The sequence below is a fragment of the Acinonyx jubatus genome, chromosome A2 (genome assembly GCF_027475565.1).
Source record: "Acinonyx jubatus isolate Ajub_Pintada_27869175 chromosome A2, VMU_Ajub_asm_v1.0, whole genome shotgun sequence".
Classification (NCBI taxonomy): Eukaryota; Metazoa; Chordata; class Mammalia; order Carnivora; family Felidae; genus Acinonyx; species Acinonyx jubatus.
The window spans coordinates 136,329,230-136,344,484 of record NC_069383.1 but is presented as its reverse complement, the minus strand read 5'-3'; the positions used below and the strand labels follow the sequence as shown (position 1 = coordinate 136,344,484).

The window sequence follows — 15,255 nt, the reverse complement described above, 5'->3', positions numbered from 1 at the left end:
AAAACAAAATGTGCTCTTAGAGAATCAATCTCCAGTTTTATAACATCTACGATTAATAAAATCCCCATTGTTTATAGGGAATCTTTAAGCTGCTCCTATTAATAAAAATCTGACCTTAAACACAAGTCCAGGGCTTTCTACACTAGAGAGTTTGAGATTTTGTATATGGCTTTTCTGTAGGGTTCCTCTAAATAATAAAATGTATTGTGAGAGTAAAAAGGCTTTTTTTTTTTTTTTTTAATGTTTATTTACTTATTTTGAGAGAGAAAGAGAGCACAACCAGAGGAAGGGCAGAGAGAAAAGGAGAGACAGAATCCCAACCAGGCTTTGTGCTGCCAGAGTGAAGCCCGGCTTGAACTCATGAACCACGAGGCCATGACCTGAGCCAAAACAACTGACTGAGCCACCCAGGCACCCCGAGCAGCGAAAATATTTTTTCACTTTTTATCTTTGGTATTCAAATAGATGCTGCTTATTCTGCGAGTTAGAAAATGCCATGCAGCTAAGCATTTCTTCTGGGCTGTTGTTAATTACATGCGCTCACAAAGCAAGTCCTTTGCAGATGTTGGAACCCATCTCCTGTTTAAAACCCCGTGAAAACTACATTTTTCACTTAACCCAGTGAGGAATCACTAAAACGGACGAAAGTCTGTCAAAGAGCTCGGGTATCAGTGGAGTTGTGTGAGATGGGGAACCCACGGCGGGGGCGGGGAGAGGCGGTTCTGACAGAAGCAGCTTGTTAATCAGAACTCTGATCCTCCTTAGTGTTGTTTTTCTGATAACAATTAGGAAATGTGAATAAAAGAGGCCACATTTTCCAGGTGTGCCATTCTAAGGCACCCCTTTAGGTAGGAACTTTCTAATACTGCGCAGACTAGGGAGGTGTGCAGAAAGGGGGCTTAATGAAAGGATAGTGGGTGGGGCACCTGGGTGGCTCAGTCGGTTGAGTGTCTGACCTTCAAGCTCAGGTCACAATCTCACGGTTTGTGGGTTCGAGCCCCGGGTCGGGCTCTGTGCGGACAGTTCCCAGCCTGAAGCCTGCTGCGGGTTCTGTGTCTCCCTCTCTCTGTGTCCCTCCCCCACTTGTGCTCTCTTCATCAAAAATAAGTGAACATTAAAAAGATGAAAAGATAATGGGTGCTTCCAGAATTACGGGGAGTTGGAAGAGCAGGCGTGAACTTAGACACCAAGGACATAACTCCCTACCTGGGGCCTCAGCGGACACAGTTCTGGTGTGGGGACAGCTCTGCTGAGAGGGGCCACTCTCTGTCCCTCGCAGATCCCCGACTGAACATCCTTTGCTTGAGCTGCAAGTGAGGCTGAGAAAGCAAATACATAATGCAGCCTTTTTATAAAGGCTGTCTCTTCTCCCCATCAAGACTCCTGAGGTGGGAAATGTCCTAATGTAGTTTTTGGATGCTGTCCACAACGAATAACTTGTGTCAACTCTACTAGGTTATCTAAATGGCAAGGTTATTTCTCCGCTCACTCAGTATTTAGATGGTAACTTTTCCAGGTTACTGTTAAACGAATGACCGTCCTAGTTGGGTGTCCTCATTTCTTCTAGCGCTGGTGTGGGCAGGACAGGCACCTACATTGTAATAGACAGCATGCTGCAACAGATAAAAGACAAAAGCACAGTTAACGTCCTTGGATTCCTGAAGCATATCAGGACACAGCGTAACTACCTCGTCCAGACTGAGGTAAGGGGCACCTTCAGGTGCTCTCACGAGATTTCTAGCACATGCCGTAACTGAAAGTTAAATGATTCCAAGGAGGCAAATTCCTCTCGTGGGGCTTGAAGGCATTTACAGGTTTGTATTGGAAGACGTCCTGACCATGATACTACTCATTGGCTCAGTTTCCCATTTCTGGGTGGCGCTCACGTGTGGCTTTCTCAGGAACTACACCAGCACTCAGGAAGCAGACACAGCTGTATCTAGTGCTGTGTTTGATGCCGTGGGGAACTAAACATGCAGTCTGGCGTGAGAAGTAGAATGGTTCTAAAAGGTGATCATTAAACACATTTCTCCATTGCATGCTCCCTTGAACCTACTGTTTTGGGCCTAGTATGGAAAACACAGTCTTGACCCTAAAATAAGTAATAAGGGATAAACCAGTAAGAAATGGAGCAGGCCACCTAGCGGTAAGTGCAGGAGGAATTTATAGGGAGGTCCCTGTTAGAAGAGTTGCTCCGAGGTCGATTGCCTGACGGATCGAGGCGGCTACCCCTTACCAGCTCTTCTCAGTGATGACCTATACTGTCCCTTACAGGAGCAGTACATTTTCATCCACGATGCCTTGTTGGAAGCCATTCTAGGAAAGGAGACTGAAGTATCTTCAAATCAGCTGCATAGCTATGTTAACAGCATCCTCATACCAGGAGTAGGAGGAAAGACGCGGCTGGAAAAACAATTCAAGGTGTGTTCCGAATAAATTTCTTGGGTTAAAAAACAAACAAACAAACCAAGAAGTAAAGAAACATCTTCAATATGGGAGTCATGTCTTTTTTCCATGAATGTATGGACCAAAAGGGATTATCATCTGTATTCTTCAAATGTAATAGGAAGGAAATAGTTTTGACCTGTGTATGAATTGTTGGTATCCAAGTAGACAGTGCAGTGCTAGATTTCCTTCTGAGCAACTTAGGATTTGATCTGAGTGTAAACATGAGCAGCCCTTGGCCACAAAGACCTAATACTCAAGAGTCAATCACTCCAGGCCCAAAAATATCTTCTGTATTCTTTTTGAATTAATCTATCTTACCCTTATTAAGAATGACTATTTGTTGGCACACTGTCCCCAAAATAAAGCTATCTGAAAGACTATCAGATAATCCAGAAACTGAAAAAGTTACTAAGGAATACTAGAGAGAAGTTAGCTTTCCCCAAAGGATTATTCTTTTGCTTGGATAGAGGCGTGAAGTTTACAGGTAGGTAAAGTTAATATGGAATTGACTGAGGAAAAGGTGAAAAACCAGACTATTAGGACCTTAAAGTAATTAAGATCGTAAGACCTCAGTCTTTTATTCTAACTTTCAAACACTGTCCTTCCACATTCTTCTATATATGTCTCTCATTAGTCTTTTAAATTCCTTTTTTTGCATAATTCTATATGTAATTTCTCATTTTGTATCAAAATGGAAAGAATGAGGTGAATCTGTGCAATTTTAGTTTTCATGATAAAACTTTCCATGGATTTGGGGTGCCTGGATGGCTCAGTTGGTTAAGTGTTCAACTCTTGATTTCAGCTCAGGTCATGATCTCACAGTTGGTGAGTTTGAGCCGCCTATCAGGCTCTGCGCTGACAATGTGGAGCATGCTTGGGATTCTGTCTCCCTCTTTCTTTGCCCCCTTTCCCATTTGCTCTGTATCTCTGTCTACACATAAATAAAAATAAACGTAAAAAAAAAAAAAACTTTCCATAGATTCTGAAACCATCGTTTGAGATTGTCAAGCAGAGTAACCAGCAAAATTAATCTTATTTTTCATTCCATAACAATTTCAAATTTCTGGCTCTCCTTTTATATCATCCTAACTATTCTAAAAACCATTTGAGGTCATTAATAATGAGGACACGTAGTAGCTCGTTTTCAATGTTTAAAATTAATTCTTAAAAAATTTAAGGGCACGGGGCACCTGGGTGGCTCAGTTGGTTAAGCCTCCCACTCCGGCTCAGGTCATGATCTGGTGGTTTATGGGTTCGAGCCCCACATCGGGCTCTGTGCCGACATCTCAGAGGCTGGAGCCTGCTTCAGATTCTGTGTCTCCCTCTCTCTCTCTGCCCCTCCCCCACTCATGCTCTGTTTGTTTCTTCTTCCAAAATAAACAAACATCAAAAAAACCATTTTTTAATAAAAATAAATAAGTGCCAACATTTCTTAAATCCTACCTTTTCTATTCCTGCAATATTTGTTTCCACCTACTTTAAAAAAATTCATCCAAGAAATCTTCCCATTCCATTGGAAACCAAGTCATTGGTTCTTTCGTAAGCACTAATCACTTGAGAACTTGAGAAAAAAAAAACAGGTATCAGAAACTTGAAAACTACATCCAGGGCCCTTGACAATAGTCCTAAAGCATTTGATGGAGGCCATTCCCATATGTTCCATTAAGATAAATACCCCAGCCCTCCAAAAAAAAGGGGATTGACAAAGTGTTCAACCAAGCTATATAAGAACAGGAAGAATAACCAAACTTCTGGGCTAATTACTTATAATGGCCTTAGAACAATGTTAGTTTAGTTCAACAGAAATGTACTGAGAACCTAGTGAGTTAGGTTCAAGAAACACGGTTAGCTCTTATGACCATATAGCAGTCTTTTCTAGTGTAGGCCCACCCAAATCTCATGTGCCTGTGAGAAATTACAGAGGGGAACTTCCAAAAATCAGTGACACTGTCAGCCAGAAAGTCTACATTGATTCAGTAAACATCTACTACTCACACAGAACCTGTTACCAGAAGCCTGTGGCCTGATAGTAGAAATGAGACAGGTGTGCACATCACCAAGGGAATGGACAGAAGTAACCACTACTGAAACACAGCAATGCGTTCTTTGAGGTAGAAAAAATGGTTTTTTTTCTTGAGTAATCTGATTATTGATGGACCTTTTTCGCCAGATCATCAAGCAAATGCTGTCAATTGTAATTTCTGTTTCATTGGTTTGTTGTTTTCCAGCTCTTCTGACATTCAAATGCTATATAACACTGTACACATTTAAGGTGTAGAAAGGAATGACTGGATGCCTGCATTATATTATGAAATGATTGTCATGTTACGGTCAGTTAACACGTCCACAGTTACACCTTTGAATGAAGACTAAAGCGTTACTTTTCTTTCAGCTGGTCACGCAATGTAATGCGAAGTATGTGGAATGCTTTAGTGCTCAGAAAGAGTGTAACAAAGAGAAGAACAGAAACTCTTCGGTCGTGCCATGTAAGATCTTAAAATCCATTTGACTTGGTGGAATGTGTTAGTATTTTTTCATCGCATTTTATGTATTCTGTAAAGAGGCAGCTACTACCAAGGGGAAGAGTTCTGGCAGGAAGATTCAGGCACATTGATCAGACTAGCAGGGGCGGCTGTCAGTGCCAGCGAACGGCTGCCTCGGTGCCACGTGAAGTCTAGCTTCGGTTCACCTCGAAAGCCCAGAGTTGTGGGACTTCCACATCCTAACTAAAAAAATGAAGAAAGCCATTATCACTGTGGCATGAATACTCCTAGAAAGCTTAAGGATCTCTGACGAATCCGTCCAACCGGAATACATTATTACATTATCCTGGCTATTGAGGTCAAGGCACTATGCAGATGGGGCCCTTTGTATCCATAGCTTGGGACACGGCAGAGGATGCTATGTGTGTGCTGAGACACGGGCGTGGCTGATCGCTGGAAAGATGATCTTTCCTTGACAAAGGCCACTGTTTTCTAAGCCCTTTGCCAGGAGAAAGATACGGATAAGGCTATGGCAAAACAGCAGAAGTACAACGTGTGGGTATAATGGAAAGAATATCAAACCGGGGCTAAAAATTACCTGAAATCCTGTCATCTCTGCACAGAGTGTTCTTTTCATGCTCTGCTGTGAAAACCTCTCCCACAGTAAAATTTGATTCCTACGTTGCCTCTGCCCTCCTGGGACTGTGCAGCAAAATTCCACTGACATTCTCCTTAGCGGAGAACACTTGAGCTTAGTTAAAAATATAGGTAAGTTTTAACCTGAAAGGGGATCCAGGGGAATAGGTGATGCACCGAGTGAATCTCAGAAAGCACTATGCGTTCTGTGTGTATAATAAGGCAAACGTGGCGTTTTTGTTTTGTTTCCATACCATAGCCGAGCGTGCTCGAGTGGGTCTTGCACCATTGCCTGGAATGAAAGGAACAGATTACATTAATGCTTCTTATATCATGGTGAGAGTCAACAGTTAATTATAAATAAATTCAATTAAACTAAAAGGTGCTAAAGAGCAGATACCACCTATGTGGCTGATTTCACTTTTCAAATGATTTCTCGATGTGTAATATCAAAATTAGCTTTCTGTATCCGGAGACCTCTAACAAAAGACTCCTAGCCAGTGGGAGTACAAAAATACTTTAAGAGAAGTGTTCATTAAGGAATTATTTTATTGTTAATTTCACCCATCTAGCGTTTGAATAAATGTTGAAATTGCCGTTAAGTAAAAACAGCAGGGGTAACTAGGAGGAAATTTATGTGGAGCGAAAAATATCTACACATGTTAGCATATACAGCTAAAAATTAGCCAAATGTACTGACTGCCTTTTTCAATTGTTTTCGTGTGGTCAAAACAATGCCGTCTTATTTCGTGAACATATTTTACTTACCCCGGCGTCAGAATAAAATGTTTGTAACTGCTGATTTTCCGTCTTCCTAACTGAAGGGCTATTATAGGAGCAATGAATTTATTATAACCCAGCATCCTCTGCCACATACTACGAAAGATTTCTGGCGAATGATTTGGGATCATAATGCACAGATCATTGTCATGCTGCCAGACAACCAGAGCTTGGTAAGCAAAGCACATCTGCTATATATTAATGAGCCTGTGAGGCCAGAAGCATAAATCATTTTGATACCTTAGCACAGGGCTACACTGTCTGTATGTGCTAGGGAGGGTATTGAGACTTCGCTTCTTGAAGTTGGAGCAAGTTCCTTTTGTAGTCTCACAGTTAAGTGTCGCCATCGGTTCCATTACTTGATTCTCTAATGCTGTACATGGCAGGGCCATGGAAGGTTTTGTAAAGCCTTTTTTTTTTTTTTTTTTTTTAGTAACGTCATTAATATAGGATCTTAACCTCTGAGCTGCTATATGTCCCTTGGGAAAAATAAAATAGCATCTAACTATGTAACTGTGTTTACACGTACTAACTTGTTTAGTCCTCTCTACCACTTTATGACATAGATACTATTATCATCTCATTTAACAGCGAAGAAAATCGAGGGAAGTAACTTGCCTAAAGGGCATACATGAATAATTGGAGGCAGGATTTAAACCGGAGTGACCTTTTAATCCTTTTCTATGATGTGGCGTGGGACAAATATCATAGCAAAGTTTTCCCAGTCCTTCCCCCAAAAATTCGTATCTAAAGTACTAATTATCATTATCTTTCCCCCATACCTTAGGCAAGGCAGATCCATTACAGGGAAGGAGATACAGAAAGGCTATTTTGTTCCAGTTTAAAGGTGCTTCTAGGACCTTGGCTGAGCTACAGCCCTTTTCTCCTCTTGTTAGTCCTTCCCTGCTGTGGTCCCTAAGACCATATAAAAGAAGAGTTAACAAGTTTAGCGAAATAAACTTAATGGCAGACTTCGTTGGGTCTTCAGAAGTTATGAGGACACGTAAGCCCACAAAACAAAAACGGAAATAAGAAACAATGAGGAGCTGCTTCGACAAGTATCAGATCAGTGAATTTTTTCATCGAGAAAGAACAGCCTGTGATTGAACCCCTAGTCTTGACGACATGCATTTGACTGCGTGCCCAGTCAGTAGGAAGTTCACTTTGTCGCATTTTGCTCCAGTTTCAGAATACCAAGACTGCTTCTGTAGGAGAGAATGGCAACAAAATTGAGAATCTTCAACTCAAAACTGGAGTGTAAATTTTCAAATTAGCTGGCAATAGGGGTCTATTCTGTTTGGCGTGTGGAAATTGGAGGCATTTAGGGTTGTTAAAACGTTCATTTGTTGGATGAGTCAGTGTTTTGGTATTGTCACTGATCACAGGACAGTCACCAAAAGCCTCTACCCACAGGCTCGTTTGTATGGGGAGGCTGGACCAACAGAGTCCACGCGTGTTATGCAGACAGTGAGGACACAGGACTGCCCTGGAACAGGTCACCTCGGGCTGAGGGAGACCGGGCTAGAATCCTGAATGTCTGCCTTCTCAGCTCTGGGGTCGAAAGTCAGTGCACATTTTTCCCTAAAAAATGTCTGCCGATTCTCTTTGTTTGCTTTATTTCTTACTGCTATAATTTTACAAGACCATGATTCTGTGACTAGCCCAAAGTCACGGGTTCCTAGGTCAGAATGCACTGTTCTAGATATGCCTAGGCATCTTTGATCTACAAATGTATTTGTAAGCAAAATAACCATGAGACCAGAGGTCCTACTGAATTAAGAAGTAGCATGTATTTTTCAGAGCATTTGAAGATGATCAGTTTCTCCCTAATTTGCTTTCTGTAGTCAGATGTTTTGGTGTGTGTGTGTGTGTTTGCTTATTAAAATCCCCTTGGCAGTCATTAGGCCAATTTGATAATTTACTATTCAAGTTAATGTCTTACAGGTACATAATGTTATTCCCACTTTTCAGATATGGAAATTAAGGCCCAGATTAATTTATTCAATCCTAAATCCCGTGTTTAATCTCTGCGCACTGGTTAAATTTATAGGCCTTGTCCATTATTACCTTACATCTTTAGTATCTGTTAGAAGGGTCTTAACTTCCATTTCCTTGGACAAAATGTATTAAAACCCCTGACAGTTACAGACTGTCTTTTGTATAGCCTAAACCCAATTGCTAATCTGTTTCCCCTTATGCTGAGCTTTAAAAATAAAAATGTACTTGGCAATAAGCTATATTGAAACTTGAAAGGGTGATAAGTCTTATTGGACTGTTGGCTCATTTCTGATGCAACAATGTAAGATTAAACAAAACCTTCTTTGTTTTGAACATTATTCAGAATTATTTCTGACTTCACTAGTAGTATCTAAGCATTTTCAGGCAAATGCCCATGGAAGTGTAGCTATTCCAGGCAAAGCAGAGTTTGCCATTTGGACTGATGAGAAAAAGAGGGATGGGGGGGTCAGGGGTCTTACCCTAATCGTTGTATTTCTCACAAAGACTCCCACCTCTACATCTCTTCACTTTTTCTTCGGCCTCTGCAGTTTTCAGGGATGGAATTCAAGTAAAGAGCCTGAATATTTATTTTTAATGCTAAAATAGATGAACATTTAAAGCTTGCCTGACTCAAGGCTGAAAGCCTTTTTCTGTGTTAATCTCCTTTTGACACCTAACATGGTTAGATTAACTTTTCTTTGAAAAGGCACTTTGTACTTAGAACCAACATAAGCTTATTTATGCACAGCCTCTTTCCAGACAGGTTCTGTTGCTTACCATTTAGTAGCAAGTGTGATTTGAGACAACTTACAGGCTTCTCTGAGTCTTGATGTCCTCGTCTGTAAAGACAGATGATAAAAATCCCTCACCTCCCTAGTATATTGTAAAAATTAAGACCACGTTTATGAAATCCCTATGCAAAATGCTAATCAACTGTAGAAATGTTAAGCCACAGGAAGTAACAACTAGGATGTCTTCGTTGCTTAAGCAATTGTGAAATAATATATTAGCCCCAGTTGAGAGATATTCTGTAATAATACATCATAGTAAACAAGACAGGATCCAAGTCGATTAATTTTAATATGTCCCCTCTAGGGGGAGCATTTTTGGTTGTTACAGTGATGTAGGGAGGCAAGTCTAGAATACGGTTATTATCAATTACAATTTACAGTGACCACTGAACTTGGGATGATTAGAGGGGGATGTAATTCTATGTGCCCAAGTTAAAAGGTGACTCGGGAGGTATGGGAAATGACAGACAGGATACATCAATTTGCAAGAAAATTCAAAAACAAATGTTTGACAGCACTGCAGAGGAATTTTTTCTTTGGGGGCGGTTCCCACAGGCAGAAGATGAGTTTGTATACTGGCCAAGTCGAGAAGAATCCATGAACTGTGAGGCCTTTACCGTCACCCTTATCAGCAAAGACAGACTGTGCCTCTCAAATGAAGAACAAATTATCATCCATGACTTTATCCTTGAAGCCACACAGGTAACCTAAAGCTGCCTTTCTCAGTCACAGCCCTACCTGGGCCCTGCATCATCCAAGTAATAACAGAGTAACTTACCACCTCAAGTCGGGCCCAGGCATTTGAGTATGACTTCATTATAAATACGTACACTTCCCTTTTTCCTTCCTTCAAATATTTGCTTTTTCCAGCTGGGTAGATGAAATGTAACCGTTCCTCTGATTGAGCATGCATACAAATAGGTCTGTTGACCTAATTATAAAAGCAATATACTAGAGCTCAGTATTTTCTTTGCCACCAGAAATGTAAACATTGCAATGTGTTGCAGATGATAAGATTTTTTTTTTGTTTTTTTTGTTTTTTAGTAAACGACATTTTGATGTGTAACAACTGCCTTCTTATGGGGTGGATATGAAAGGACGAGGAGGATAAGTTATTATAACTTAAATGATGATTTAACCTCTCATTTTTTTCCTTTCCATTTATAGATAAGACAGAGTAGGATACAAAGTCTCATAATTTATTGGCACTTGCAATTCTGTCACCTGAATGAAACAGAATTTTACTGTTTCACTAACATGACCTGGTCATTTTTTAATGGCAGGCAGGCCTCCCTACTATTTTTCTTCTTACCAGCCCCATTTTGGTTAACGGGGCATTCTTCAATTCTATGCTATCTCAGGAACAAGTTCTAGTCATTAGATTACAGATCTAATGGGCTGGGCTGTGACTTCTGTTGTATTGGTTACAGGATGACTATGTCCTAGAAGTTCGGCACTTCCAGTGTCCCAAATGGCCTAACCCAGATGCCCCCATCAGCAGTACTTTCGAACTTATCAATGTCATCAAGGAAGAGGCCTTAACAAGGGACGGCCCCACCATTGTTCATGATGAGTATGTATCTATTTCTTAATTTTAAAATTCAAACATGTTTCTTGTGGAATTGCTATAGGAGTAGAAAGGCAAAGACAGACTCTATCTGCTTGTGACCATTCTGAGTTTTTTCCAGTGTCTACAGGGGCAGGTTGTAGATCTGTTTGAGTTTTAATGTGTCCCACCCTTCCAAGGCTTCAGGTACTCCTGGAGTGTATGTTCTAGAAAGGTGAAAGCACTATACCAGCCTACAAAAGTACACTTGAAAGCTTTCTGAGGTTTTATGTTTCAAAAACAATTTTAAATTATTATTTCCATTATTTACACAATTATTTTTATACCCTACACTGAATTTCAGCAAAAATTATTAGGAAAGAAGACTTTTAATTTTTTTTAGAAGGATGTTTGTTTGTTTGTTTTGAGAGAGCACGCACACCCAAGTTGGGGGCAGGGCAGAGAATCCCAAGCAGGCTCCACACTGTCAGCCCAGAGCCCGACACTCAACCAGCTGAGCCACCCAGGTGCCCCTAGAAGAAAAATTTTTAAATATGGTTTCATTGATTAGGAGTGAGAAAGTTACTTATTAATGATAAATTTAGAGTCTGCAGTCTGTTTGGACATGGTATTCAAACCTAGATACTTTCCTTCTTACTAAAGTAGAAAGGATCATAGGTAAACTTTATGGTATATGAATATTTGGGGTCAAACGTAATGACTGGCATCGACCTGTAAATCACTTGTGTAATTCCAGATTGTTCAGAATCTCACAGACCTTTAGCTAATGTGGCACCAATTAGATATCTTCATTTCTGTTTTATTTCCAAGGTAGCTCCTTTCGTCAGCAAATCCTCAGTGCATCCGTTACATTCATTAAATCAGCAGCCACTCTGGAAGCATAGATACTAATCAATTTGAAAGTAAAGCTTATGGTTAAGTCTTTCAATTTTTTCTGCAATATGAAGTGACCACAGACTTCCAGTTTAGGTCAACACCTGTACCTCAAATCATGGTTCTCTCTTATTTGAAGAAAGCCATATTAATGGCTGCTTCCAAAGAGTTTTCTGGAGTTTGTTTTAGGAAATAATGACTGTTTCAAAGTAACTGGGCAGCCGTTACAGGTCTATGAAAATTTAGGGTATGCAGTTATAGTATAAAATTAAGGCTGCTTCTAGAGATTTTTTTCCCCACTAATCTGTATTGGCTTTTCAAATACCTTTGGGGTCTGCCAGCTGCTATGAATTCAGCCTGAATTCTAATGTTGCTGCCCAGGTCTATGATTTTGCTGTTATTTTGTACTCAAGTTGGTAATGGAACTAAACTGACATTTCATGGGTAAGGGATGAGGGAAAGAGAAAAAACAGGAACTTGGTACGTCATTTAAAAAGAACTGTTTGATTCTTTTGTCTAGATTCAGTTTGGGGATATATTGTCTTACTCAGTGACTTTTATTTTATGCCTCATGCTGAATATGTCACCTCTGAAATTAATCAAATGTAGTTCGCAGGCCCACACAAGAAAAGAGTAAATTAATTCTGAACTAGATCAGCACATACCATGTAGGTGAGCTAGATTAAAAACCTCCTAAAGACATGTGTTCCTGTATCCACTCTTTAGGAGATAAGGGATTCCAGAGAAATTACTTTTCCACATTACTCAAGCAAATTTGAACTATTTAAACACCTGCTAGCAGTAATACAATCTTGTGAACACCAGTTACCTTTCAGTTTCCATCTTACCTACTTTTTGTGCCTCGTAGTATCCCTTCCTGGTGGCTGACAGACACCTCTAATTTAGCATGTCTAAGACCAAACTCGTCCTCGCAGCCTGCCTCCAGCCACTGAGTTGTGCAAAGCAGAGCCCTTTTTGTGTGTCCCTTCACCTCCACATCCAACTGGCCACGAGTCTTACTGATGTCACCCATTCTTTCAGTACACTTTCCAAATTCCTTTGCAGTCCGGCCAAAGTTTACTCATGCAGCTGTCATCCTAGTCCTCAGTCCACTCCTTCCTGTAGACCACCTTGCCCCTGCAAATGCTACTTCCTTTGAGTGCTCTGTCAGTCAACAGACACTTCAGAAGTCATTCTCCTTGAAACTATTGGTGACTCATCCCAGTGGTCATCATTTATCTTTTAAAAATATTTATTTTGAGAGACGGCCGGGGGGGCGGGTGTTGGGAGTGCAGGGAGAGAGAGAATCCCAAGCAGGCTCATGTCAGCACAGAGCCCGATGCCAGGCTCAATCTCGGGAACAGGGAGATCCTGACCCGAGCCGAAATCAAGACTCAGACGCTGAACTGACCAAGCCACCCGGGCGCCCCTAGAGGTAATCATTTAAAATCACTGACAGACATCACATTCTTAGCTGTGCTGTTCTTGTGTATCACATCATGTTGCACCCACTTGTTCACAGGACTGTCACCCCCCTACACTGCTGACACTGGCAGTGATAACTTATTTGTCCCAGTCTCTACAGAGTGAAGCTTAATGCCTGGCACATAGCAGGTTCCGTGCTTCGGATTATGATGACCTACAAATGAAGGATACATACATACAATATCCTTAGTGTGAACCTTTCCCAGAGAGCCCTGTGCTTTGCGTTTTGTTTTATCATCATCTTACTTGCTTAAAAATGTTTCAGTGAGCAGGCTTGGAGGCCCAAGTGTTTGCACTTAAGTCAAAGAGTTGAACTTTGAATGCACAAACTAGATATTTACCTGGTCTTCACAGAGATCTCTTAACACCTACTCTCAGGGCTGTCAGCCGTGTTATGAGGTGGACGAAGTTCCTAGAAAAATGATCTAAGGATAAAATTCCTCGCCCAAAAGTAAACTGATTGTATCTGAACACAAGCACCGCTTATAAAGGCAAACTGCTTTATTCACAGCATCCTGTATTCAAGATTCAGAGGCTGATCTGTAGCATTACTGTCAAAGTTTTTAAGCAGACCCTATGTTCCTTCCGACAGAAGAGGATTAGAACATAAGCACAGTTTTTACCATCTTGTGGGACAATAGATTAGAGACATTCATTCACAGAAAAACAGTTTCTTGTGCAAATAGTTATTCACTCTGCATCTAGCTCTATCGTCCTATTAGATACCATAGAAGGCTAATTTGATTAATAATTCTCAAAGAATGATCCAAGGGCTGCTGGTTGGGAAGGAGGCCCTTCTGGGGAATTCAAAAAGTCAAAACCATTTTCATAATAATACAAAGATACCATTTGCTTTGTTCATTCGCACTCTTGACAGCTTCTGTAACAGGTGCTTGCATGGCCTTGTGTTTTGACATTTTCTCAGTTCTAATTTTTCATACGATAAATAGAGGGGCTATAGCCCAAATAAGCAAGAGCTCTTTGAGTATCACCAGTAATCTTTTAATTTGATCCTGAGATACTCCATAGGAGATGCATAAATATATGGACTGCTTTCTATACCCACTGCTGCAAAGACCCCCAGAAATAATTCTGGTTTTCCTTTGAACCTTACCACTACCCCACTAAGAGGGTAATTTTGGGATCCCTTCTTCACATAAGAAAAAAATAGGTAGTGTGAAGCTAATGGCCTGCGTACACATATATAGTTAGTGTCAGAGCCAGGACCAGCTACATAACTTATGGAGCCCTATGGAAAAAGTAAGAATTTCCAGATGAGAAGTTCGAAGTGATGGTCATAAAGTTGCTCACCAGACTTGAGAGAAGAATGGATGTACTCAGAACCTCAACAAAGAAAGAAAAAATACAAAAAAGAACCAATAACTGAAATGAAAAATACACTAGAGGAAATCAACAGCATGTCCACATACACTAACATTACTGGTATCGGGGTCCCACAAAGAGAACAGAGACAGAAAGGAGCAGAAAACTTCCCTAACCTGGGGACGGAAACAGACATATCCAAGTCCCAGAAGCAGAGAGCCTCAAACAAGATGAATCAAAGCAAGACACATAATAATAATAAAGATAAATCGAGGATTCTAAAAGTATCAAGAGAGAAGCACTAGTTATTTACAAAGGAAAGCTCTCAGCTGATTTTTCATCAGAAACGTGCAAGCCAGAAGGAAGTGGCATGATATATTCAAAGTGTAGAAAGGAAAAAACCCATAACCAAGAATACTATACCCAGTTACCATTCACAGTTGAAGAAGAGATACAGCATTTACCACACCAAAATTAAATGAGCTCATCACCACTAATCCAGCCTCAGAAGAAAATCAAAGACTCCCCTTTGGAAAAGAAAAGGCTGTAAGTAAAAAATTATTAAAAAAAAAAAATTCACTAGTAAAACCAACATAGTAAATCAATCTTAAAACTAGTATAAGATTAAAAGACCAAAGCAGTAAAATCAATTATATCTTAAAAAAAAAATTGTCTATTTTGTGACTCCTTTAAGATGTACAATGACATCATACATATATATATACATATATATATATATATATATATATGTATATATATAACATGGAGAGGATAAGTCAAAGTGCAGTTTTCAGAATGTGTTGAAACTTTAAGCAACCATTAAAATGCACTGCTATATATTTAGGATGTTATATATGAACCTTACAGAAAC

General features: G+C 40.2%; 1 protein-coding gene and 1 long non-coding RNA gene across 10 annotated transcripts in view; one reads left to right on the top strand and one right to left on the bottom strand.

Moving 5' to 3' along the window:
• The window catches only part of LOC128314889 (uncharacterized), a 57,276-nt gene that overhangs the window by 2,398 nt on the left and 39,623 nt on the right, over positions 1-15,255 (bottom strand). Inside the window, exons 1-6 of one of the 5 annotated variants that reach the window (XR_008297099.1) lie at positions 11,461-12,842; positions 9,915-10,067; positions 9,123-9,184; positions 5,530-7,552; positions 3,892-4,009; positions 1,490-1,613 (exon numbers count right to left, since the gene is read on the bottom strand). This is a non-coding gene — a long non-coding RNA (uncharacterized LOC128314889). Of the gene's footprint in view, positions 1-1,489; positions 1,614-3,891; positions 4,010-5,529; positions 10,068-11,460; positions 12,845-15,255 lie in introns of those variants that run through there. The other 4 variants (XR_008297098.1, XR_008297097.1, XR_008297095.1 and 1 more) reach the window with 4 other exon arrangements.
• The window catches only part of PTPRG (protein tyrosine phosphatase receptor type G), a 709,728-nt gene that overhangs the window by 680,994 nt on the left and 13,479 nt on the right, over positions 1-15,255 (top strand). For all 5 annotated transcript variants that reach the window (XM_027039123.2, XM_027039124.2, XM_027039122.2 and 2 more), the window contains 7 exons: positions 1,568-1,703; positions 2,275-2,421; positions 4,841-4,934; positions 5,827-5,903; positions 6,392-6,520; positions 9,692-9,838; positions 10,567-10,709. In XM_027039123.2, coding sequence (XP_026894924.1) covers positions 1,568-1,703; positions 2,275-2,421; positions 4,841-4,934; positions 5,827-5,903; positions 6,392-6,520; positions 9,692-9,838; positions 10,567-10,709 — 873 coding nt within the window. The remainder of the gene's footprint in view (positions 1-1,567; positions 1,704-2,274; positions 2,422-4,840; positions 4,935-5,826; positions 5,904-6,391; positions 6,521-9,691; positions 9,839-10,566; positions 10,710-15,255) is intronic.